General features: G+C 46.2%; 1 protein-coding gene across 5 annotated transcripts in view; it reads left to right on the top strand.

Moving 5' to 3' along the window:
* Window positions 1-26,664, top strand: part of ZFYVE26 (zinc finger FYVE-type containing 26) — an 89,811-nt gene that overhangs the window by 18,239 nt on the left and 44,908 nt on the right. For 4 of the 5 annotated variants that reach the window (XR_014811015.1, XR_014811016.1, XR_014811017.1 and 1 more), the window contains exons 12-28: window positions 112-198; window positions 2,551-2,619; window positions 3,770-3,921; window positions 6,181-6,382; window positions 8,312-8,575; window positions 11,361-11,480; window positions 11,576-11,740; window positions 12,318-12,536; window positions 13,689-13,791; window positions 14,842-15,587; window positions 17,497-17,693; window positions 19,135-19,239; window positions 21,864-21,986; window positions 22,374-22,550; window positions 24,330-24,576; window positions 25,264-25,362; window positions 26,407-26,570. Coding sequence is in view for 1 of the 5 variants with exons in the window: in XM_084969543.1 (XP_084825669.1) it covers window positions 112-198; window positions 2,551-2,619; window positions 3,770-3,921; window positions 6,181-6,382; window positions 8,312-8,575; window positions 11,361-11,480; window positions 11,576-11,740; window positions 12,318-12,536; window positions 13,689-13,791; window positions 14,842-15,587; window positions 17,497-17,693; window positions 19,135-19,239; window positions 21,864-21,986; window positions 22,374-22,550; window positions 24,330-24,576; window positions 25,264-25,362; window positions 26,407-26,570 (3,239 nt within the window). In the remaining 4 variants the exon portion in view is untranslated. Of the gene's footprint in view, window positions 1-111; window positions 199-2,550; window positions 2,620-3,769; window positions 3,922-6,180; window positions 6,383-8,311; window positions 8,576-11,360; window positions 11,481-11,575; window positions 11,741-12,317; window positions 12,537-13,688; window positions 13,792-14,841; window positions 15,588-17,496; window positions 17,694-19,134; window positions 20,336-21,372; window positions 21,439-21,863; window positions 21,987-22,373; window positions 22,551-24,329; window positions 24,577-25,263; window positions 25,363-26,406; window positions 26,571-26,664 lie in introns of those variants that run through there. The other variant, XR_014811018.1, reaches the window with a different exon arrangement.

The raw sequence follows: 26,664 nt of genomic DNA, 5'->3' as shown, positions 1-26,664 counted from the left end.
ATCACTCTATTGTATACCTGGAACTTATATAATATTCTACAGCATCTATCCTTCAATTAAAACATTTTTTTGATCATTCTCCCATATGACCCATTGGCTTTGCCATTTCAGAGGAGCAACCTTCGCGAAGATGCCGGCCCATTGCCACACGGCACCCCAGTCTCCGCCGGGGTCGTCGGACTAGAAGGAGCCGGGCAGGTAATCTGAGGAGCTCTCCCCAGAACTAGGCAGGTGGTATATTGCCACTTGTCTAATATTCTTTAAGATAAACCAATTCTGGGAGTTCCCACTGTGACACAGTGGGTTAAGAATCCAACCGCAGCAGCTCAGGTCACTGTAGAGGTACGGGTTTGATCGAAACATGGCCCAGTGGGTTAAAGGATCCAGTTTAGTTCCTGGCCCTGGAACATCCTTGTGCTATAGGTGCGACCATAAAAAAAAAAAAAAAAAGAAAAGAGTAAAACAATTCTTAAGATACCTTAAAGATAAAGGTAAGCTCTTAAAGATAAAATATCTTAAAGCAATTCTTTAAGATAAAGTACAAAGGTGACCTAAGATTATCCTAGTCCTGTCCCCCTCAAGGTACCCCTTGCTAATAGTTTCTTTCCAGAAATTTTCTGTCCAACCCAAGCATATATGTCATTTTAGATATACGGATGTCTCATACTATATATATTGAGAACTGCAACTTTCTTTTTCCATTTATATCCTCTTATATATATTAATGTATCATACTAAATACTGAGAACTGATTCCTCACTTAGTATTTAAAGGCTACTTAGTATTCCATTGGCATTGTACCCTTTTATGGGCATTTAAATTGTTTCCAGTTTTTTGCTATTATAAGCAATGCTATAGTAAACAACCCTATACATATATCTGTGCCTACTCGTGTCAGTATACCTACAGAATGAGTCCCTAGCAGTAAAACCGAAAGTCAGAGTATATATGGATATAAAATGTATTTGCCCCCGCAAAAAAGTGGACCAGTTGACATTTCTCCCACTTGTAGATGAGTGCCTGTTTGCATATTCATTCATCAGAAATGAGTAGTATCAGATTTTTTAATTTTTGCCAAAATGATTAACATGGTAATAAAATAAATGCTATTTTTAGTTTGAGGTTGGATGTCTTTTCGTATAGTTATTGGCCATTTTTATTTTTCAGCCTAAGGTTCATATTTTCTATTGGGTTTGTCTTGTTGAATTGTAAGAAGCTCTTTATACCTTAGGAAGATTATTCTGTCATTATGTGCTACAAGTTTTGCTCCATTTTGTCTTTAGACTTTGATTATGAGTTTTTCTAAAGGAGTTTAACACATGAGCATAATACAGAAGCACTAAATTTTTATGAGACTACCACACTAAGGAGGCAGGTTAGAAGTACTAAATTTTTAGATAATCAAATTTCCATTGTTTTGGGCTAGCTTTTAAATAATTATGACAGAATTTATAAAGAGTTTTCTGTGTGCTAAAAAAAAAAAAAAAACAACGAGGTATCTTACGGAGGTGAATGAGGCATTAACCAGGACTTTGCCTTCAAAGAATTTATAATTTCCTTGCATAGGCATTATACATGAAAAACTTAAACAGTGCAGAGACACTGCCTGAAAACAGAAGAAATCTCAGCATAGCCTCCAAAGGCAGAGAAACAGATTTTATTGAAGTGTTGACTCTTGAGCCAAGCTCAGGAGAATGAGAGGTTTTAGCTAAGTGGCAGCGAGAAAAGTGAGCATGCTGACTGGGGTGGAGGAACTGTGAGAGAAACCTGAACAACTTAAAGGCTGAGCCCCTTCAGTTGCTCAGTTCATTGGTTTGAGTCAAAAGGCATAATTTGCATGCACTTGACCCATCCAGCCCAGGATGCACAATCCATCGTCTTTCCTACAGCTCTCTGTTCCTTCCCCAACTGTGAGCCAAGGAGGCTCTGTTGCATGTACTGATACTGCCCCCAAATCACACATCCATCACATGAAGGAATAGTGAACCTCCCTTCACAAGCCCTAGCACTTCAGGAAGGCAAGTGTTGGGAGGAAGCAGCTTTTTCTCCAGGGCTTTGAGTGTTGTGGTCTTTGGCAAGCCTGGCCTTATCCTTTTGTTCCTACTTTTCTATGTATGAGGACAACTTTTTCTATGGCAGAAAATTTGATTTTCTGCACCTTGTTCCTTCCTGGCCATGATATTTGTGCTTTTTTTTTTTTTTTTTTTTTTTTACTCAGAATATTGACAGAGTTAGTGAGCAGATGCAGGAGAGTGGGGGATGGCATGTTGCTGACCCCTAGAAGTAACTTGAAAGCTTCTGGGGCTCTAAGTCCCAGCGATTGGAAACCATTGTATATGCTGCTACTCAAAAAGCACTGGTGCCATATTAAGCCCACCCTTTACCTTTGACCTATAGGAACTTGTGTTTTACTGTAGGAGGAGCACTTGGCATTGCAGCTACCCATTATTCTCTCAGTCTATCCCGATCTTGGCTTTCATGCCAGCTTTCCCCTTTTTATACTATAAGGCACTGATGGTTGATTTTCTCTCTTCTTCCTAATACCTCTAGATGGCCGGGACAGAGGTTCCAACCCATCCTTGGAAAGTACAAGTAGTGAGCTGAGCACAAGTACTTCAGGTATGGGGGTCCCAACCAGTGCAACTTCAAGCAGCTTTGCCCTCATGTGGGTTACCGTACACCATGGTGTAAAAACGTGGACTGAGCAGTTCATGCTTGTGTTCAGGAAGGTTGGTTCTGCAGATAGCCAGACAGATTGCACTGGGGAAAGGGGAAGGGGCTATTTCATTGTCAGCGGAATTACCTGTCAATAGAGAGAAACGGAAGTGAACACCCAAGGAAGGTAGTTGGGTGATACAGCATATTAATATGTGGTGGACATGAACCTATTAGAAGGAAAGACATGGACATGGACATCAGACTTAGTGGTTGCCAAGAGGATGGGGGAGGGAGTAGGAGGGCCTGGGAGTTTGGGGTTAGTAGATGCAAACTATTGCATGTGGAATTGATAAGCAATGAGATCCTGCTGTATGGCACAGGGAACTACATCTAGTCACTTATGATGGAACATGATGGAAGATAATGTGAGAAAAAGAATGTATATAAATGTAGGAGTTCCCATGTGGTTAGCAGACCTGACTAGTATCCACGAGGATGTGGGTTCGATCCCTGGCCTTGCTCAGTGGGTTAAGGATCTGGCATTGCCATGAGCTGTGGTATAGGTCGCAGACTCAGCTCAGATCCCGCATTGCTATAGCTGTGCTGTAGGCTGACAGCTACAGCTCCATTTCAACCCAGAGCCTGGAAAGCTCCATATGCCACCAGTGTGCCCCCTGCAAAAAAAAAAATGTATAACTGGGTCACATTGCTGTACGGCAGACATTGACAGAATATTGTAAATCAACTATAATAAAAAATTTTAAAATAACAGATATACAGTGCCATATATAAAATAAAGAATAAGGGTTTACTGTATAACACAGGGAACTTTATTCAGTATCTTATAATAACCAAGAATGGAAAAGAATCAAAATTTATATATATACATCCACGTCACTTTGTTGTGCACCTGAAACAATATTGTAAATCAATTATACTTCCATTAAAAAGAGAAAAGGAAAACATAACATAGATATGCCCTTCTTTTGAGGAAAAGTCAAGATCCATTTACAGATCTTTTTAGAGAAGGGCTTTAAGAAGATATGAGTTTGGCAGGAGGTGACGGAATAGTTTTTCCTCAATTCCTCTCCCTTCCTTGGTGCCCTAACAGAGGGAAGTCTGAGCGCTGTGTCTGGGAGGAATGAGCTGAATGGCCGGTTGCAGCCCCAACCTCAGAGTTCACTCATCCCCATGATGTTCTCCCCACCTGAGTCCCTGCTGGCGTCCTGCATCCTCCGGGGGAACTTTGCAGAAGCCCATCAGGTGAGGGGGTCCTTGTGCAGCAGGTGTTGGAAGCCTAGGCTGTGCCTTGTCATAGTAAAGAACAGTTAGGCAGCCTGGGACCCGCTGGGCCTCAGGTAAAGCCCAATGCATGTGCAGTCAGAGCCACTAGGGGGCGCTTGAGGGGCCACATCCCATAGGAAAAGCAGTGGGGAGTTTTCCATGGGTTGAGCCCACCTTGAACATTGCAGGAGGAGCTGTTGAATCATTTGCTTGCTTTTGTGACATAAACAGTGTTTTAAAAAGATAAAATATTCAGCCACAGTCAAACGCTGAAATTTTTTTGTTTCCTTTTTGTTTGTTTCTTTTGAATCCTTCTCTGAACACATATGGGGTTTTATAGAGTTAGAACTCACTATGCAGACAATTTTTAATGATAAATAGAATGCCATTTCAATAGACAGGAAGTATAGGGGGCCAGCCAGCTAGAATATTCATGTTGAACAAGGAGAAGTGCAGGTTGTAGAAATTAGAACGATTATTACTCCTTCTAAGCTTTGAAAATTGGAGGTAAATATAATACCTCTTGGAATATGAAAAGGACCATGTGAGTAATACAGGAATCCTCCACTATTGCTTAAATTTAATAGCATAAAAGCCTATTCTAACTTTTATAACTCTCTTAGTACCTTTATGACTCTTATGCTGGTCCCTGAACACATAGTTCAGAATTTTTCTTCTACGTGAGTTTACTTGTTGAGGAATAAATCATGGAGACATCTAGGTGATGGGATTATTTTTGCCTAACTTCCTCTGATCATTTTAGATGCTGTACGTTAATGATAATTCTGTCCCTCTGGGGAAGCTAGGACCCTTACCAGCCTTTCTTACACCCAAACCAAGCTGAAGTCACTTCTGAGCCCCCTAAATATCTTCACTTGTTCTTCTTTTCCTGGGGCTTTGAGCTTTTTTTTTTTTTCCTTTTTCTTTTTTTAAATAAATGTTTTATTCTTTTTAACCCAGTTATAGAACAAGCTGTGCATATTATAAGAAAATACTGAAAAATATTAAGTGGAAAAAAATATTAACCAGAAAATAAAATTACTATTAACCCTATTGTCCAGAACAACTAGTACTAAAGATGAAAATATATTTTTTTGCCAATGTTTTTCCAAGATCTATGTGACTTTATACAGGAACAAGTTTTGTTTTTTTTTTTTTAAGGGGCATATGGAATTTCCCAGGTTAGGAGTCAAAATCAGAGCTGCAGCTGCTGGCTTACGCCACAGCCACAGCAACACCAGATCCTTAACCCACTGAGTGGGGCCAGGGATCAAACCTGCATCCTGATGGATATTAGTCGGGTTCATTACAACAAAGGCACAATGGGAACTCCCAACATTTAGAGTACTTTCAATTCTATAATAGTTGTAATAACTAGTGCCAAGACTATCGCCTTTAGGCATTAAGATTTTTGAATTATTTCCCTAAGAAAGTTTCTCATAAAAATTACTGAGTCAGGAGTTTCCTCGTGGAGCAGTAGGTTAAGAATCCGGCATTGTCACTGCAGCAGCCTGGGTTGCTACTGTGGCATGGGTTTGATCCCTGGCCCGAAAATTTCCACATGCTAAGGGAGTAGCAAAAAAGAAAAAAAGGAAAAAAACAAAAAAAACAAAACAATTACTGAATCGGTGGAATTCCCTCATGGGTCAGTGGGTTAAGGATCTGGTATTTTCACTGCTGTGGCTCTGGTTACAGCTGCGGCACAGATTCAGTCCCAAGCCCCAGAACTTCCACATGTTGTAGGCAGGGCCCAAAGAAAAAAAAAAATTACCGAGTCAAAGGATATAAAGATTTTTAAAACTCTCTAGTTTGCCAAATTGCTTTCAATGAAGGCTGTGACTGTTTATTCTACCACCCCCCCCCCAGGGTTTATTTTTACACTTTGCCATTGTGATAGATGCAAAGTGGCATAAATATTAAATTCCCTGGGTTACTGGGAAGGGAAAACATTTTTCATCTATGTGTTAGATACATTTTGCCTTTGCAAGCATCCACGTCTTTTGCCTATTTTCTGCTGGGACTTTCAGTGGCTTTCTCAGGACTTTTGCATGTTATTTCTACATTTGATCTGCTCTTTGACCATCCAGGGCTCTTCCCACCCTACACTTCAGGTGTCTCAGGGCGGTCGTCTAACAGCTGGCGAGATTTTAGGTCTCCGGACACGCCCCGACTCAGCGACCACCCCACCCCACCCCACCCCCCGTCCCCGAATCGCGGACTCCCTCCTCTCCTGTGTAGGTGGTGTTCACATTCAACCTGAAGTCGTCACCCAGCTCAGGGGAGCTGATGTTCATGGAGCGCTACCAAGAGGTGATCCAGGAGCTGGCCCGCGTGGAGCACAAGATCGAAAACCAGAACTCAGACGGGGCTGGTGGCACCATCCGACGAACAGGCAGTGGCCGCTCGACGTTGCAGGCCATCGGCAGCGCTGCAGCCGCAGGTCTGGCTTCCCTGTTGCCGCCGAGGGTGGTGAGGTAGCTGTGGGAGGGGGCTGTCGGGGAAAGAACCGGCCCAATCCGAGGCTCAGCATTAAGGCGAACAGAAACCCAGCGCAGGACCCTGCCTTGAAGAAGAACAGTCCTGACACCTTCAGAGTCGTTTCCTAGCTGTGCCCACTACGCCCGTCCCGTGTGACTTAAGTCAAAGAGTGTGAATGCAGTTTCCACTGTGTGTTGTGATGCCCATTATCTTGTGCTTTGTGAGAAGATGAGGGTATTTTCTTTGCATGTAATTATTCAGAAATAACAGATATTATTTTATTTGTCAAGAAAGTGAAGGAGTTGTGCCTAACACCTATGGCCTGGAGGTCACAAGTCTTAATTCCCATCACCTTTGGCTGCACTGTATCCAAAGAGCTCATCCTGGGGAGTTCTCCTCGTGGCTCGGTGGTTAACGAATCCAACTAGGAACCATGAGGTTGCGAGTTCGATCCTGGCCTTGCTCAGTGGGTTAAGGATCTGGCGTGGCCGTGAGCTGTGGTGTAGGTCACAGACACGGCTCGGATCCCGAGTTGCTGTGGCTCTGGTGTAGGCTGGTGGCTATAGCTCCTATTCGACCCCTAGCCTGGGAACCTCCATATGCCACAGGAGCAGCCCAAGAAATGGCAAAAAGACACACACACACAAAAAAAAAAAAAAAAAAAAAAAAAAACAGAGCTCATCCTTTCATTATTTCTTTTTCCTTTTTCTTTTTTTTTTCTTTTTGATGGCTGTACCTGCTGCATATAGAAGTTCCCAGGCTAGGGGTCAAATCAGAGCTGTAGCTGAGGCCTGTGCCACAGCCATGGTAACACCAGATCCTTAACCCACTGAGCAAGGCTAGAGATTGAACCTTCATCCTCGTGGAGACCATTTTGGGCCCTTAACCTGCTGAGCCACAATGGGAACTCCTTTTTTTTTTTTTCTCTCTCTCGTTATTTCTTGAAAGTAGAATCTTGTCCCACATTTTTATATCTCTTGCTGGTCTAGGCTCTGCACATCAAGTTGCTATCATACATTGCCCCTCTGTCTGCTCCAAAGAAAAATCCAGAGATTTTCTGTATCAATTCAAAAGAATATATATGCGTGTCCTTTTTTGTTCGTTTGTTTTGTTTTGTTTTTGCTTTTTTTAGGGCCGTACCTGCAGCATATGGAAGTTCCCAGGCTAGGGATTGAATCAGAGCTGCAGCTGCCAGCCTACACCACAACCACAGCAATGCCAGATCCGAGCCACATCTGCAACCTACATCACAGGTCCCGCAACGCTGGATCCTTAACCCCCTGGTCAAGGCCAGAGATCAAACCTGCATCTTCATGGATACTAGTCGGGTTTGTAACCCGCTGAGCCACAACGGGAACTCTTACAACAGTAGTGTTTTCTGCCTTGCATTTTTAGCAGTATGTTTCGGAGATCTTTTCTAATGAGCACACATAGATCCGCCTCATTCTTTCTCAGCCTACTTCTGATCCCATTAGAAGAAGCCCCCAGTCCCCAGTGTCTCTTGGTCTTCCTTTCCATACCATTGTTTTGATGGCATGAGAGTGGGCTGTAATGATGGGATGCATAGACAATATCCTGTGGTGAAGGACCTCAACTTTTTTTTTTTTTTTTTTTTAATGGCCTCCCCATGGCATATAGAGTTCCCAAGCCAGGGATCAGATCTGAGCCTCAGTTTTGACCCATACTGTAGCTGCAGCGGTGACAGATTTTTTTAACTCCCTGTGCTGGGCCAGGGATCCAGCCTGCATCCTATTGCTGCAGAGGTGCTGCTGATTCTTTGCACCACATTGGGAACTCTTCAGACGTTTTCTAAATAATTGCTTTTCGAAATAAAAGTGGTAGAGAGACCCCTTTTAATCTCTTGCATTTTGCTCCACTGCTGGGTGTCCAGGGATGGTATTTTACTCCATCTCTGATGTGACCGACAAGCTGCTCAGCACCTCTGGAGACCCCATCCCCACGCTCCAGGAGGACTTTTGGATAAGCAGCAGCCCAGTAGAGTCCACCGCTCCCCTGAGAGAAGTTCTGGAAGACCTCAGTCCCCCCGCTATGGCTGCGTTTGACCTGGCTTGCTCTCAGTGCCAGCTCTGGAAAACAGGCAAGCAGCTCTTGGAAACCGCCGAACGGCGTCTGAACAGCAGCCTTGAGAGTCGGGGTGAGTGTGTGCTCCTTTCGCTTTATTCCTCAGTTCTCAAATGAGAAGAGGGGGTTCCGAGGTGCTTGCTGACTGTGCAAGAAGAAAGCAGGGATTGGGGAAGGAGGGACCGAGAAAGGATTATTAGTTAATTTCCTCATGTCTAACCTGGTGACTTAAATATAGTCTATTGAGAGTCTCATCTTTTTTTTTTTTTTTTAAATGACCACACCCAAGGTATATGGCCGTTCCAGGGCCATGGATTGAATCCGAGCCGCAGCTGTGACTTAAACGATGTAGCTTTGGCAGTCCCAGATCCTTTAACCCACTGCGCCAGGCTGGGGATCAAGCCTGCACCTCTGCAGCCACCTGAGCTGCTGCATTCAGGTTCTTAACCCACTGCACCCCAGTGGGAACTCCAAGAATCTCACTTTCTTAATAAATACAGCAATCAGCAGTCATTTGGGAAAATTCTTATCTGGTTTATAAATAAATTCAGGGAAGAAATATACATTCAAAAATGGTATAAATGGGAGTTCCCATCGTGGCACAGTGGTTAACGAATCCGACTAGGAACCATGAGGGTGCGGGTTCCATCCCTGGCCTTGCTCAGTGGATTAAGGATCCGGCGTTGCAGACACAGCTCGGATCCTGTGTTGCTGTGGCTCTGGCGTAGGCCGGTGGCTACAGCTCTGATTAGACCCCTAGCCTGGGAACCTCCATATGCCACAGGAGTGGCCCAAGAAATGGCAAAAAGACCAAAAAAAAAGTGGTATAAATGGAATGTGTGCCCTTAAACTCCATGCCCTGTCCAGAGTGAATCCCACTTAACCTAAAACCTGAGTCTTAGAGTTCCCTGGTGGCACAACAGGTTAAGGACCTGGTGTTGTCACTGCTGCGGTTCTGGTTACTGCTGTTGTTGCATGTTTGAGCCCTGGCCCGGGAACTTCCACCTACCATGGGGCTCAGCCAAAAAACAAAAAAATAGCAAAAACCTGAGTCCCAGTTTTGTACACGAGGTGTAAGGGAACATTTAGTGGATCACGGTTGGAGGGAGGATTGTCCCTTGAGGTTAATGCTGTCCCAGGAGATATATAGGGAATTCTTGGAGACGTGAAGGTAAAGGAATATGAAGAAAGAATGAAGCACATCTCCGGTCCCCACCTTCCTTGATGCACACACCAAATGCTGGAAGGACTGACCAGGGAGGGAGAAAGAAACGTGTTCTCTCTGAGGGAAATGGAGGGAAGATGGTGAGTGGTGTGATTCTCTGGATCCACCCACACAGTCATCCTTTCGGCTGCAGTTTCTTTCAGCAAAAGGACACTAAGCAAAACTAGCAAAGGGAAAAAAGGCTCATCGGGTTCAGTCTGATGGAAACCAGGCACAGGCTTCCAAGAGTCCTCTCCCACTGGAGTCACACAGGACATGCTTCACTCCTCCAGCAATGAGTTGTGTCAACAAACAAGTGTGAATTGTTGTCTTCCGGAAGCTCACCAGCGACCCAGCGCCCAAGGATACTGGGAGCTGGTAACAAAGGCACCCTCTGCCCAGCATGTACCAAAATGCCACACCTTCAGAAGGAAGGCAGATGTTCAGTATAAACCACTCAGTACAAGCAGCTTGGGCACAATGAGTGGCTCCTTTTCTATCAGTGTAGGAAACCATTTACCAGTCGAGTTCACAGGCACCAACCAGGGCCCAACCTTGCAGGTAGGCCTGTCTAAGGATAGCAGCCTCAGGCCTTCTGTGTTAACTCATCAGCACACCCTTCCAAATCACTTCTGAGCTGTTAACAAAAGTCCTTTAATGGTCACATAGTCCTAAGAACATGTACTGTGACCTATACACTGCTGTTTCATGAATTTCCCTCCCCCTCATCTAGTACTTATGTTCTAAAATGAATGGAGATATCAGTCAAGCTGTTAAGAATATTCAAGCTGATTGGTTTCATGCCAGTCAGTTAGGAATTAATTTAGTACCTACTGTATTTCCAGATTATCCCAAGTACATGGGAGCACAGGAAAGGTATAAGGAATAAACCCTGTCCGTAAAGTTCTTTATAGTTTAGTCAGGGCGTCCAGATACCACTTAAAATTAAGAAGGAGTTCCTTGGTGGCCTAACAGTTAAGGATCTGGTGTAGTCACTGCTGTGGCCTAGGTTCAGTCCCTGGCCCAGGAACTTCTATATGCGGAGAGTGCAGCCAAAAAAAAGTAGGAGTTCCTGTTGTGGCTCAGCCGAAACAAACCCAGCTAGTATCCATGAGGATGTAGGTTCGATCCCTGGTCTCGATCAGTGGATTAAGGATCCAGCATTGCCGCAAGCTGTGGTGTAGGTCGCAGACACGGCTCATATCTCACGCTGTGGCTCTGGTGTAGGCTGGCGGTTGTAGCTCCGACTGGACCCCTAGCCTGGGAACTTCCATATGCTGTGTGTGTGGCCCTAAAAAGATTTTAAAAAACAATTATAGAAGATAAATGGGATCCCAGCTCAAGTTCGGGCCTGAGGGACGTACCAAAGCAAATCCACAAGAAGCGCCTGACTGCTTAGGACAGCAGTGCCCTGGAAATGCCAAGCTTCTGGGTCTGCGGCTCTGGGCAGCTGAGGCATCTTGCCAGAGGCAGCCCTGGAGCTTCAGGCATGGGATAAGGCAGGTATGCTGGTTGTCACCCCCAATGGCACAGCATCCATGTCCTCCTTAATATTGGAGGAGATAAAGCTCTACAGGTAAACACAGGACCGAGGGTCAGTCTCTACAATAACCTCATTTTTGTCTGCATTCCCTCTTGTTTCACCCATTCCCAGGTCGCCGGCTAGACCACGTATGCCTCAATGCTGATGGCATTCGAGGTTTCCCAAGTGTCCTTCAGCAGATCAGTAAGATTCTCAATTACCCACTTACGGCAGCCGGACACATCAAATCCGGTGAGTTGCTTTACTACCTTGTTTTTAATCTCCCGGACTCGGAACATTAGGTCAGCATCAGACCTCACTGCTTCTTTCTCGTTGGCTCTCTGTAGAGAGTGTAGAAGAGAAAGGAAGCGGTCCCCCACGGTGCAGCATTGCTGAGTGGCTTCAGATGTGCTGGCCCTGCCTCACGGAGGACTGTGTTGCCAGCCACACCACCCTCTCCCAGCAGCTGGAGCAGATCCTTCAGGCGCTGAGAGAAGCGCTTGAGCTGCCAGGTACAGGCCCGACTCTGCATGCTGGGGGCTGGGGGGCAGGGGAGCGGATGCAGATGAGTCCGAAGGGGGGAGAGGAAACAGCAGAATGGGAAGAAACCCTTTGGCGCAGAGACTTAGGACTCCAGCAGTGGGCCCTCCCAGCCCTTTGGTTAGCCAGGGCCTGTCACCTAATTCCACTTGTTTGCCCACCTCCTCGGTAAAGGGATGCTTGGCTCTCCGTTAGGTGGCACAGTTTTCTCTTCCTAACAAGAGGCATACCCAGAAGTTACTCTGTAAACATCCATTTCCCCTCAAAATTGCCGTGCGCTTCATAAAGCCCTTCCACCCCAGAGACACCGGGTAGAAACAGAACTCTCCACCCTGACTCCCCCAGACTCAGAGCTCTTCCTGGCTGAGAACCCCTTGTACAGGCAGCCAGCTTAGGACTTTGGAGCTGCCTTAGAAGTGTAGCCGCCCAGGCTATCGGATGCCCCAGGCGGTGTGCAGAGGCCCAGTTCACACCTCGTGTTGGAAATGGACCCACAGCTGGATACAGACTGCAACCGACATCCCATCTCCTTTCCTAACTCCTCCCCAGAGCCCAGGAGTACTCCCCTCTCCTCCCTGGTGGAGCAGGTGGCCCAGAAGGCTCTGGAGGCAGAGGCCCACCCTGTGTACACCCAGACTCAGCTCCTCCAGAAGAACCTGGGCAAACAGACGCCAGCAGACGGCAGGCAGACCGACTACATGGGCACCTTCTTCAGGTACTGCAGCACCCTGGCCGCTGTTCTCCTTCGGAGCTTGAGCTCTGAGCCCGGTAAGTAGCAAGGAAGAGGAACTAGAGTCAGGACTGGCCCGCAGGTGTTTAGGGCAAGGAAGAGGAAGGTGCTCAATTAGGAGGTTCTGGGCACAGGAGTTCCCGTTGTGGCTCAGCAGGTTAAGAACCTGACACTGTCTCTGAGGACGCAGGTTCAATCCCTGGCCTCACACAGTGGATTAAGAATCCAGCGTTTCCACAAGCTGTGGTGTCATAGGTCACAAATGCGGCTCAGATCCGATGTGGCTGTGGCATAGGACAGCAGCTGCAGCTCCGATTTGACCCCATAGTCCAGGAACTTCCATATGCTGTAGATGTGGCCATTAAAAAAAATAATTAATAAAAAAGAGATTTTGGGTACAGCAGTAGCCAAGGACACTAGATTTATAAGGTCCTCTCTTTGCACCTCTATTTTCTTCATCTTTGTCTCCCCAATGCCTCATGCCGTAGTACCACTCATGAGAGTACTTGATAACGTTTCGATGGCATTAGTGACTCAGTCCCTCTCTCAGACCTTTGACCCATTGTGGATATGAGGAATTCACTCTCTGACATAAGTGGCAGATTCTGACAGGGGTCCACAGAACTGAGAGTTGCCTCACTTCAGTCAGGTTAAAGGGAGCAGGAAGAGCTGTGGGTGGCTAGACCTGCTCCCTGGAATTTGTCTGTGGTTAGAAGTCTTTAGAGCACTGGGAAGGTGGAGATAAACCTGTGGTCAGCGTCGGAGTTCCTGTCATGGCTCAGTGGTTAACGAATCCAACTAGGAACCATGAGGTTTCGAGTTCAATCCCTGGCCTCACTCAGTGGGTTAAGGATCCGGCATTGCCGTGAGCTGTGGTGTAGGTCACAGATGCAGCTCGGATTCCGTGTTGCTGTGGCCCTGGTGTAGGCCGGCAGCTGTAGCTCCGATTGGACCCCTAGCCTGGGAACTCCCATGTGCTGCGGGAGTACCCCTAGAAAAGGCAAAAAAACAAAAAACAAAAAACCTATGGTCAGCATCATGTCAAGAATACCCTCTACCTAGCAGATATCAACAGAAAGGCTTTCCATGTAGTTTTGACACTGTACTTTTTAAGAATTGATTCTGAAAAACAGGACTCTGAATGTTGCAGTTGGTGGTGCAGACAGAGCTCGATTTCTTTACTTTTGCAGATCACGTGGAGGTCAAGATAGGAAACCCCTTTGTTCTCCTGCAACAGAGCTCTTCCCAACTGGTGTCACACCTCCTGCTTGAACGACAAGTTCCCCCCGACAGGTAGGAGCCACCCCGTGGAAGTCAGGCATGGGCCTTCCTAAATGTCACATCAAGGAAACCAAGTGCTCAGTGCGTCTGTGCGTGGGTGCTGTACAGAGAGCAGAGGTTTCTGCCAGACTTTTCCCTTAATTTACATTTACTTTTATCCAGGCTACATTAAAATTCTCTGTGCCTTGTTGCTTTCTCTCTCTTCACCGCTAACGTTTATGTATGAAAGTATGAAATTTTGAGGTGACTCTTCACTTATAAGTAGGCACAAATCTGAAAATTCAATAACATATTAGTTGGCTAGTCTGTAGATTTCCAGCAGGATATAAATTGGTACAGCCCCTGTGGGAGGGCACTTTGTCCATACCCCCTAGGGTGACATTCTGTATTTTTGACCTAGCAATCCACATTAGGTAATTCTGTCCTGCAGCTTTATTATACATATAAAAAATGCTGTATGTACCAAGTCATTTTATTACAGCTTTAGATGTAATAGCCCTTGTCCACTAATAGGAGACTAGTCACATTCTGGTTCATACACAGAATAGGATGCCATGTAGCTGTAAAAAAGAATGAGGGATATGGACAGATCTCCAAGTTATATTATTAAGTAAAAAAAGCAAGAGGCAGGAGTTCCTGTCGTGGCGCAGCAGAAACGAATCCGACTAGGAACCATGAGGTTGCGGGTTCGATCCCTGGCCTTGCTCAGTGGGTTAAGGATCCAGTGTTTCCATGAGCTGTGGTGTAGGTCGCACATGTGGCTTGGATCCAGCGTGGCTGTGGCTGTGGCGTAGGCCAGCAGCTACAGCTCCGATTCAGCCCCTTGCCTGGGAACCTCCATATGACGTGGGTGCGGCCCTAAAGAGACAAAAAAAAAGAAAAAGCAAGAGGCAGAGCAGTGACATTCATTGGCTGCCTTATGAGTTAAAAAGAGAAGGGGATGGGGGAACAATTAAAGAGTCTGTGTTTACATTTGCTTATGTCAACATAAAGAAATTCTGTCATTGGGTGACAGTGCCCAGACACTCAGGCCTTGCATGCCCTCTGCCTCTCTCCCTCCAGGCTGGCAGCCCTTCTGGCCCGAGAGGGTCTCAGCCTGAGTGTGCCACAGGTCATTGTCCACTGCTGCTGCGAGCCCCTCGACCTTTGCCCTTCCCGGCAGAGCCAGCAGACGTCATCCCTCCTGACCCGCCTGGGCACCCTGGTCCAGCTGCACGCCTCCCACTGCCTGGAGGACCTCCCGCCTTCCACGCTGAGCTCCCCGAGGCCCACCGAGAATCCCACAGTGGAGAGAAAGCCCCGCTCGTCCCCAAAGGATTCATCACCCCATGCCCTCACCTCCTCTGCCTTGGCCTTCCTTAAGTCCCGCTCGAAGCTGCTGGCTCTGGTGGCCTGTCTGGGGGCCTCCCGGGGGTCAAAGGTCACCAAGCCCAGCTTGTCATGGAAGGAGCTTCGTGGCCGCAGGGAGGTGCCTCTGACCGCAGAGCAGGTAGCCCGGGAGTGTGAGCGCCTCCTGGAACAGTTCCCCATGCTCAAGGCCGCCCTCCTGGCTGCCTGGGAGCCACTCCGAGGGTCCTCTGAGCAGGGGCAGAGTCTGGCAGTGAGTCTCTGTGGCCAAGCCAATCTCTCTGCCGTCCTCCTGGGCCTGCATTCTCCCATCGCCCTGGACGTGCTCACCGAGGCCTTTGAGGAAGCCCTGGTGGCCAGAGATTGGCACCGGGCCCTTCAGCTCACTGAAGAGTACGGGCGAGAGGCGGATGACCTGAGCAGCATATGGGATGCGGTCCTGAGCTGCGCCGTGGCATGTGGTGAGCAAAAAGCTGTACCTCCTCCTGCACCAGTGGCCCTAATACTGAGCATTCACTGAGTGGATCATCACATCTGATCCTCACAGTAACTCCAGAGAAAGGTCCCCCGCCAGAATCTCATGATACTGAGAGGAGAGCGAGGCTCAGAGGGTAGGAATCTGCCCAGGATAGTCAGTGGTAGAGCAGAGCTTAGAACCCAAGTCCATCTGACTTTATTTAGGACAGGCACTCATAACCAGTATTCTCAACCCTGCGTATCAGAATCATTGGAAAATTCCATACCCTTCAAGTATCTGAGCCCCATTTCCAGGAGCCTAATATGGGCTTCACGCAAGTGTTCCCTTTAAAATAGGGGGCAGGAAAGTTTTTCTGTAAAGGGCTTTGTAGACCATAGAGGCCTGGTTGCAACCATTTGAGAGGCTCTGACGTTATAACGTGAAGCAGCCATAGATGATACATAAATGAGTGAGCACAGCTGTCTGCTAATAAAACTTTATTTAGGAGTTCCCACGGTGGCACAACAGCATCAACATCGTCTTGGGAGCACCGGGCTGCAGGTCGGATCCCTGTCCCGGCTCCGCACGGTAGGTTAAGCATCCCACGTTGCCGCGCGGCTGCAGCTTGTGTCGCGATTGTGGCTTGGATCTGATCCCTGGTCCAGGAACTCCATGTGCCACTGGGCGGCAAAAAAAAAAAAAAAAAAAAAAAAAACTTAATTTTTTTTTTTTTTTACTTTTTTTTGTCTTTTTGCCTTTTCTAGGGCCGCTCTCACGGCTAGGGGTTGAATCAGAGCTGTAGCCTACACCAGAGCCACAGCCACAACAACTCAGGATCCAAGCCACATCTGCAACCTACGCCACAGCTCAGGGCAACGCCGGATCCTTAACCCACTGAGCGAGGCAAGGGATCGAACCTGCAACCTCCTGGTTCCTAGTCGGATTCGTTAACCACTGCACCACGACAGGAACTCCCAAGAACTTTATTTATAAAAACAGATTCTGGGCCTGTTTGACTGTTCCAACTTTAAAATCTCCTCTGAGTTGAGAGCAATGACAAGTATTCCTCCACTAGGGGGAGAAAGAGTTGAGCAGCCTGTGGGGAATGGCTTCTGGGCAGGGGCCTGACTGCCCTGTGGGAAGGTCTCTCCTTGAGAAGGTGGAGAAAAAAAAAATCCACTGACTGGCTGTGCAATCTTAATGGCTTGGAGTCTGCTTTTCAGTTCTGTGAAGTGGGTGTGAGAGAGCGCTGTTAAGTAATAACAGATGGTGCTGAGGGAGGGAAACTAGTTTACCTGAAATAAATAAATAACGTGCAAGTCCTTATATATGGCACAGAGTGGAAACTGCAGGGAAAACTCAAAGTTCTGCTTACAAGTTGAGTTTGAAATGGTGCTGTGTATGCATAGAGAGCCTTACCTGTTCTTTTGTCTTTTCTCCCTTCATTCTTTCCGTCTCCCTTTCTTCCTTCTCTCTCGCTCTTTAGAAAGCCCCTTGAGGAGTTTCCGTCGTGGCTCAGTGGTTAGTGAATCTGACCAGGAACCATGAGGTTGCAGGTTCCATCCCTGGCCTCGCTCAGTGGGTTAAGGATCCGGCATTGCCATGAGCTGTGGTATAGGTCGCAGACGTGGCTCGATCCCTCATTGCCTTGGCTGTGGTGTAGGCCGGTGGCTACAGCTCTGATTGGACCCTTAGCCTGGGAACCTCCATGTGCCTTGGGTGCCACCCTAGAAAAGACAAAAAAGAAAAGAAAGCCCCGTGACTGTGATTATGTTTACTTAAAGAGAAACATAGGGCAGTAGCATTTCACCTTGTCATAGATGTGTTCCAAGTGTAAAAACTAATTCAGGTCAGATGGACTCTTGGGCTCTCATGCCAGGCTTGCTGCCTCTGAGCATCTTTTGGTCTTGTAGACAAAGAAGGTTGGCAGCACCTGTTTGCTGTGAAGGATGCATCTCTGAGAAGTCGACTAACACTGCAGTTTGTGGACCGGTGGCCCCTGGAGTCGTGCCTGGAGATCCTGGCTTACTGCATCTCAGACCCCGCTGTGCAAGATGGGCTAGAACGTGAGCTGCAGAGAAAGCTAGTGGAGCTGCGGGTCTACCAGAAGGTAGGGGCTCTGGCATCAAACTTTTTCAGTATTATTGTATCCATTATGGTACTTCTTGCCATATTTAGGACTTTTTTAGGATTATTCTATTTGTTAGGGTGACCTGTGACCAGTGACTGTTGCAAAAGGATTACAGTGACTCTTACAGTGCAGGCTCAGATGATGGTTACCATTGTTTAGCAATAAAGCGTTTAATTAAGCCATGTACATGTTTTTAGACAATGTTATTGCACAATTAATAGACTACACTATAGTGTAAATGTAACTCTATATGCACCGGGAAACCAAAAATCCAAGTGACTTTGTTATGATATTTACTGTTTTGTGATGGTCTGGAAGCGAACCCACAGTATCTTTGAGGTATTCTTGTATATTTTAGCTTCGTGTATGTTATATCTTTTGTTGTTGTTCAGGAGTTTTTATAGAGTTTAATTTCTAGTATATCTTCTTTAAAGATTGTTTTAATTATTTTTTTACTTTAGGGCTGCACATCCAGCATATGGAGGTTCCCAGGCTAGAGGTTAAATCTGAGCTGCAGCTGCCAGCCTACACCACAGTCACAGCCGCATCAGATCCAAGCCAAATCTGTGACCTGTGCCGCAGCTCGTGGGAACGCCAGATCCTTAGCATACTGAGTGAGGCCAGGGATCCAACCCATCTCCTCGTGGAGACTAGTCTGGTTCTTAACCCACTGAGCCACAACAGAGCTCCAAAAGATTGTTTTAAATTTCAGCTAAATTTCAAGACCTTTTTGAAAGGATGCATGAAAGTGACAGTTTCAAACGTGAAAGATCTCTTGTGGGATATGTTATATTCAAGATCAAGAGGCTCAGGGAGACAGATTTAAGGGCTACAGCTATATGATAAGTACAAATATATGCTCATTTCTCTGTGTGTACCTGGTGCTTGGAAGCAAACAGTCTAGAGCCCAACCAGGGAAAGTCAAAGTGGCAGCTGAAGATCTTCTTTCCACTCTTGCTCAGCTATTGCCATGCAGAGCTAAAGTGGTGCAGGAGAGATGATCCCGCAGGGCATTCAGGCCAGAAGCGTAACCTGGGTAGAGTTTTGAGATGGCGGAGCAGGGGGCAAGTGACCTCAGAAGTCACAACAAGCTGCAAAGCACAGCAGCCTCTGAAAGGTGTCCTCTAAGTGAAAGGTCCCCAGCCTGGCCTCCCCCCACAACCTCTCCACCCCCAGCCTGGCTTCCCCCCACCCTCCCCACCCCCAGCCTGGCTGCCTGATTCCACTTCCCAGATAGGTTCACTCACCTCTCCAAAAGTCTTTGACCTGTTTGCTCCAACTCCTCCTCCTTCCTGGTAAGTTCTGACAGCCTGACTTTGGGACAGAGACCTGGGGTAGCCCATCCCTGGCTACTCTGAGGACTTATTCCTGGAGGGAGACGCTGCAGCGTGGTGTGACAGCTTTTCTTGTCTTTCCTTAGATTCTAGGTTTGCAGGCTCCCCCCGTGTGGTGTGACTGGCAGACCCTGAGGAACTGTTGTGTTGAGGACCCATCGACTGTCATGAACATGATTCTGGAAGCAAAGGTACCATCTTCCTGGGTCGTATCCCCCTTCCTCCTCTTTTCAGAGTTGCAGCTCCTTAGCTGGTTATGTAGACTCTTTCCTTGTATCAGTATCCACATTTTTTTCATAACTACCTATGCTCTCTTTGCTTTTGTGTACTTGTGAAACTTAGCAATGTACAGAGAAGTATAGAGGAGAATGCAGTGGATGCTTTTAGATTTTTCATACATGAGATTTCCTATACTGTTTGCACTGGGTACAGATGGTTTACCTGGCAGTGGAATTGCTATATCATGAGGCATCAGCATCCTCCCCTTTACAAAGATGTAAAGATGTCACCACATTGCTCTTCAGACCCTTTGGCCTGGTTTTTCTCCCACTCATAGTTCCCATTGCATCATCTTCTACCAACTTTGGCATCTTTTCACTTTTTGCCAATAAGATAGTATCTCACTGTTGTTTTCTAATTTACATTACCATGATTACCAGTAATCTTGGCTATCTTTTCCTGTGTTTACCGGACAAGTGAGTGCTTAGTAGAATTTAATTTACCCTTTAAGGAGCTGATATACTGTAGTTCAAAATGTAGGTGTATTTATTCACATGCTTAGTCATCCAAAAAACCTGTTTTAACTGTCTGTGTGCGATGGTGGTGCAGCAAAGATAATTAAGCTTAGTCCTTGTCCTTGTGCTAAGGGGGTGACATCCTCAGGAAGGGGGGGGCGATGTGAGACACACCCCTAGGTGACTGCAATATATCAAGTGACAGAAGTAAGCTGAGCCTGTGGTGGGACTACACACAGGGCACTACACACAATGTAGCCTAAGAAACAAGGAAGCATCCTGAAGGTGGCCCCAGGCAGGGCTGTGGGGAGGGCATCCCAGATGCCACCGTAATAGAATATTTGGACAAAGCTGTGGGAATTTCACTCTCAAACTTTAATCCAGAGTTCACAGATTGGGGTTGGGGGAGTAACAAGGGGTGATATCAATGGAATCCAGCCCCAACATGTTTGGCCTAGGAAGCATTGGGCTGCAGAATTTTTAGCTTTTCATACACATTTCATTGCCAATGTTGTAAAATAGGGATGTTTTGTTTTGTTTTGCCTTTTCTAGAGCCATTCCCTTGGCATTTGGAGGTTCCCAGGCTAAGGGTCCAATCGGAGCTGTAGCCACCAGCCTACACCAGAGCCACAGCAACGCCAGATCTGAGCCACGTCCGCGACCCACACCATGGCTCACGGCAACGACGGATCCTTAACCCACTGAGCGAGGCCAGGGATCGAACCCACAACTTCATGGTTCCTAGTCAGATTCGTTAACCACTGCGCCACAATGGGAACTCTGGGAAATTTTTTAATTAAAAAAATTTTTTTTGAATTTTTAAAAACCTATATTGGAGTGTGGTTGATTTACCATGTTGTATTAGTTTCAGGTGTACAGCAAAGTGAATCAGACATACACATACATATCTGCACACACATATATTTCCATTCTTTTTCAGATTCTTTTCCCATTTAGGTTATTACAGAATATTGAGTAGAGTTCCCTATGCTGTCTGGTAGGTTCTTGTTAGTTACCTATTTTTTATGTAAAAATGTGTAAATGTTAATCCCAAACGCCTAATCTATCCCTCCTGCCCATGTTTCCCTTTTGGTAACCATAAATTTGATTTTGAGATCTGTGTGTCTGTTGCTGTTTTGTAAATAAGGTCATTTGTATCATTTTTTATTACACTCCACATATAAATGACATATGATATTTGTCTTTCTCTGACTTACTCGGTATGATAATCTCTGGGTCCATCATGTTACTGCAAATGACTTTACTTTGTTCTTTTTTATGGCTGAGTAATATTCCATTATATATATATGTACCACATCTTCTTTATCCATTCCTCTGTTGGTGGACATTTTGAAACTTGTAAATTTTTTTTTTAATTTTTTGGAATTTTTTGGCGTTCCCATCATGGCTTAGTGGTTAACGAATCTGACTAGGAACCATGAGGTTGCAGGTTCGATCCCTGGCCTTGCTCAGTGGGTTAGGGATCTGGCGTTGCCCTGATTTGTGGTGTAAGTCACAGACACAGCTCGGATCCCATGTTGCTGTGGCTGTGGTGTAGGCTGGTGGCTACAGCTCTGATTCAAACCCTAGCCTGGGAACCTCCATATGCCACGGGAGCAGCCCCTGAAAAGGCAAAAAGACAAAAAAAAAAAAAAATCAGAATTTTTTAAAGTCTGGCCCCACTGGGCATGCACATTCATATGGCAACAATCAGAGCTGAGCAGGTACTGTCTCCTTTGGACAATTTTCCATGTCTTGCCCACTTCCATAGTATATTCCCAGGGCTAATACCAAGTGTCAGTAGCTATATGTGAGCTGTTTCTTTTTCATAGTAGAGCTAAGGGGAAAAGGACATCATTAACAGTCAGCCTACTCGGAGCATTTTCTTGACTAACCTTGCCACTCTATTCCTTTGAGTTTATGATCCGACTTTAATCCCCCAAGAAAGTTCCCATTGGCATTTACCAAACTTCCCTGGGGCTTTAGTAGACTTAAGACTGCTGAGAAAAATCAGGCAAGAGCTGGATAAGTGACAAGGCCAGTAATTTAAAGAGATTAAAGGCATATGTGTTTCCTTCCAGGAGTATGAGCTGTGTGAGGAGTGGGGCCGCCTCTACCCCATTCCAAGAGAACATTTGATCAACCTACATCAAAAGCATCTTCTCCACCTTCTAGAAAGAGGAGATCTTGAAAAGGCACTGCAAGTAAGCCTCCAGCTCTTCCCCGTTTTCCTTAGGAGAGATACGAGAAGGGTAGCAAATCAGTTGGCTCTGTCCCTGCTGGATCCCATGCAGAGGATTCGGTCTCAGATCTGCCCACTGTGTCCTTCAGGCTCTAGTTATTGTCATACTGCCTATAGGTGCCTATCTCTGCATGAGCTGCCACATGGGCATCTGGGTCCAAGATTCTGCTGAACTCTGGTCCTTTCAAAGCCATGGTGCTATGGGGGTGGTGGAAAATGACATGCAGAGAAGGGGTTAATCCAAAATGAATAAACCTAAAGATTCTGTTCTCAGAAAAAAACAAAAAGGATTGCACTAAGGGTTCTTCTATAAGCCTCACCTTTCTTCTCTACCCTCCCCCTGCAACAGCTCCTGCGAAGAATTCCTGACCCCACCATGTGCCTTGAGGTCGCAGAGCAGTCCCTTGACCAGCACCCGAGCTTGGCTACTTCTCACTTCTTGGCCAACTACCTCACCACCCACTTCTATGGAGAACTGACCGCTGACCGACACCGTGAGATCCAGGCACTGTACATGGGATCCAAGGTCAGGAGGAGAAGAGGGTGCTGGTGGGGGTACCGCTGGTCCAGCTCCCACTTCCAAACTTGCCCTTTCAGTGGCTCTTTTTTCAGGCACCTGCCATCGTAGACCTGTGCCGTATAAAATCTTGAACCTAGCTGCCCACCATGTCTCTTAGGGCTTATTCCTCTCTTACTGCTCTGCCTCCAAAGTGCATTTTACCTGGTCTTCTTAAGTTCTTTTTATGCTTTCCCTGGCTTCTGCTATATTCATCTTTCTCAATTTCTGACCATGTGTCAGAATCACCTGGACTTTCTAAAAATACCCGTAGTTGACCTCTACCCTAGATTAATTAAAACTAAGTGTCTTGGGTCAGAGCCTGCCTATCTTCTGAAAGGATTCTGGTGTGAAGGTTTAAACTACTGCTTTAAATCCTTAATGCTAGTCTGTGCCAAGGGAGAGGGGTTAATTGTCTAGGTAATGAGCTACTTTTGATGTATAACCTTGGAGACACTAATAGAAGAAAGCATAAGCTAGAAAAAGTAATCCAGTGAAGGAGAGTTCGAGAGAGAAGGCCCTCTGACTCTCCTCTGATGTTTCTGATTGGCAGTCATCTCTACAGCCCCCTGAGAATAGAACTCGCCCCATGAATAGAACAAGCACTGGGAACACCAGCAATATGACCACTGACCCACTTGCTAAGGGTTTAACTGCATAAAATGATCCTGGAGTTCCCTCTGTGTCACAGTGGGTTGAGAATGACTGCAGCACCTCAGGTTCAATTCCCGGCCCAGCACAGTGGGTTAAAGGATCCAGTGTTGCCACAGCTGCGGCTTAGGTCACAGCTGCAGCTCAGGTTCAATCCCTGGTCCAGGAACTTCCATGTGCTTCAGATGTGGCCATTAAAAAAAAAAAAAAAAAATCCTAAAAAAGATACATTTTTTTTATTTTTTGGAGGCGGTGTACCTAAATGAAACCTTTGAAAATTGGCAATGAGCAGAACCAGTGAACCTTTTTTATAGCTTAGTGATAACAACCTTAGAAGGAGTTGAGAGTCCTCATTTACCTATAGGACAATGGAGGTGCCGATTTTAATCCACCTTACATTTTGCATGTTCTAATAAAGCCTCAAATGGACAGAATGTGGGTTTAACAATCAGGCAGAGGTCAACTATAATCTGGTTGGTCCAGGCCAAGGGATCAGGAAACCACTACCTGTGGGGCAAATCGAGTCCTCTCCCTGCTTTTATAAATCAAATTTTATTGGAACACAGGCATGCACGTTCATTTACAAGTTGCCACAGAGACCTTAGGGGGAGTTCCCATTGTGGTTCAGAGGGTTAAGAACCCAACTAGTATCCATGAGGATGCAGGTTCAATCCCTGGCCTCACTCAGTGGGTTAAGGATCTGGCATTGCCATGAGCTGTGGTATAGGTTGCAGGTGTGGCTTGGGTCCTGCATTCCTGTGGCTGTGGTGTAAGCCAGCAGCTACAGCTCTGATTTGACCCTTAGCCTGGGAACTTCCCTATGTCACAGATGGGGCCGTAAAAAGGAAAAAAAAGCAAAGACCTTATGGCCTTTAAAGCTGAAAATATTTACTACCCGAAAACAGAAAAGGTTTGCTGGCCCCTGGTCTTGATTGTCACCTGGAGGATTTAGATAAGAGTCTAGCCTTGCTTCCCAGTTTCAGTAGCTGACCAAGTGCCATTGGGTCCTGGATGCTCTTTCCTTTCCCAATAAGAATCTTGGCTTTCTTCTGAAAATTGTGTAGTTTTCTTCACTCCGTGGCTCTACCCAACACACAGGTCCTGCTGACCCTGCCCGAGCAGCACCGGGCCAGCTATTCCCACTTGTCATCTAATCCCCTGCTCATGCTGGAACAGCTGCTCATGAACATGAAAGTGGACTGGGCCACTGTAGCTGTGCAGACCCTGCACCAGCTGCTGGCTGGCCAGGAGATTGGCTTCACCATGGATGAGGTGGACTCGCTGCTTTCCAGATATGCGGGGAAAGCCCTGGACTTGCCGTACTCTCTGAGGGAGAAACGATCAGGTAACTGCCAGCATCCTTGATGGGGGTTCCGCACAGAGAAATACCAGGCTACGTCCTTAGTTTTAATTTCTCCTCTGTTGAGACGTGGTCTGGGATGGAACCTGGACCACAGCAGTGATCATGCTGGGTCCTTAAGCCATTGAGCCACCAGGGAACTCCAGAGGTAGCTCTTTTATATAGGAGAGATCTTGGTTTTGGAGGAAGTGGCAGGCTAACCAGAATCAAAGGGTGGTAGATAACCAAGTGCATAATAATGTAAAGGTTCAGGAAACAGAACATGCTGGCGGGGGTGGAGGGGGCGGTCTCTGTCTAACCTTGGTGCGGTGGGCTCTGAAGTGCCATCATTTCATATTGAGGGCTATTCCCATGGTCACTAGTAGTAGGTGAGCTGACTCAGCCTCTTCTAGAATGAAGAAAATGAAATAACTGTGGGCTGATGTTCCCCACCAGTTTTTTTTTTTCTTCCCCTACCCTCCAAGACCTTCATTTAAATGTCTGGTAGTTTGTTTTTTTGAGATGTTTAAAAAGCATACTTGCTTTGTCTCAGAAGTACCTCTAGCATTCTTTGCGTACCTGGTAGAATCTTAGGATGACAGCACAACCCACAGCTTTGAACTCAGCACCTAACACGGCAAGTAAGAGGCTTATGGCAGAACAACAGTTTGTCACCATGTTCCCTCTCTACAGATTCAATGATTCACCTCCAGGAAAGTGTCAGTCAGGCTTCAGACCTCAAGACCTTGTCTCGGTCACCCTCAGCCGAGTTCTCTTCTGCTGCCTCTCCTGGTAAGAACAAGTTCTGAGAGATACCCATTTTTTAGCTTAGTCTTGACTTATTCTTTCTGATTTTCTGATTCTTCTGTCTCTTTTTTTTGTTTGTTTGTTTTTTTGGGGGCCGCACCTGTCGCATGCGGAAGTTCCTGGGCCGGGGATCAAACCCGTGCCACAGCAGTAACCAGAGCCACAGCAGTAAAAACCCTGGATCATTAACCCATTGAGCTACCAGGGAACTCCTTTTTAGCTTGTTATCGAAAACTTACAGTACACAAAAGTAGAGAGAATAGTGTAATGAGGTCTCCTATACCTGTTACCCAGCCGAAGTTTTTACCATCTCAGTGTGACCATTCTTGTTGCATCTGTACCCCTGTCCTTTTCCTGGAGTATTTTGAAACTAATCCTAGATATTATACCACTTTTTTATAAATAAAATAGTCTATATCTCTAAAAGATAAGAACATTTATAAAACAAAACCATATGTCATTCTCATTCTGACAACAAAATTAATGGTTCCTTTTATTATCAACTGTCTAGTCAGCTATCTCATAAGGATTTTTTTAGAACTGGTCTTTTCTAGAATCAAGATCAAGGTCCACTCAGGACATTGGGTTAAAATATCTCTTAAGTCTCTTAAAAAATCAGTAGTTTCCCTACTTTCTTTTTGCCCCCTTCTTCTTTTTTATTTTAGAGAGAACTGGGTCAAATGACCTGTAGAGCTTCCCACATGCCGGATTTTTGCCGATTGCTATCCTCTGGCCATCTGGGTCTCAGACCCTTTATTTCCAGTACACTGGTAGAATGATCTAGAAGCTTGATCTGATTCAGGCCTAACATTTTTTGGAAAGTATATTTGATAGGTGGTCGTGGACCTTCCATCAGGAGGCGGGGTGTCCAGTTGCCTCTCTTGCCTTCAGCCATTGATGATCACTAACTGGAGCTGTGATTTCAGTAGGGGATTGTCAAGTGATGTGATTTTAATTCTCGCATTCCTTCCTCATTTATTAGCTGGACTATGATCACCTTTCTCTCTGACTTCTGGCTCTGACTCCTAGGTGTCCCCATTGTACGTTCCCCAAGTCCAAGGGAGAGGAGCTTGCCACAGAGTCAGCCGCCACTGGAGTTTGTGCCCCCAGCAACACCCCCTGCCAGGCACCAGTGGGTACCAGATGAGACTGAGAGCCTCTGCATGGTTTGCTGCAGGGAGCGCTTCACCATGGTAAGCAGCATCCGTATCCACTTTAGCTGCAGGCGAAATGAAAGGAAAACTCTAGTTCACCTCAGTTTAGAGTCACCTCCGGTTCCCGGGCAGA

Source organism: Sus scrofa, chromosome 7 (genome assembly GCF_054392235.1).
Source record: "Sus scrofa isolate SSC_HxYL_T2T_F1_AM1 chromosome 7, Sscrofa_HxYL_maternal_Yorkshire_Landrace_v2.0, whole genome shotgun sequence".
Lineage (NCBI taxonomy): Eukaryota > Metazoa > Chordata > Mammalia > Artiodactyla > Suidae > Sus > Sus scrofa.
Note: the sequence above shows the minus strand (reverse complement) of the source record. Positions and strands in the feature narration are given on the sequence as shown.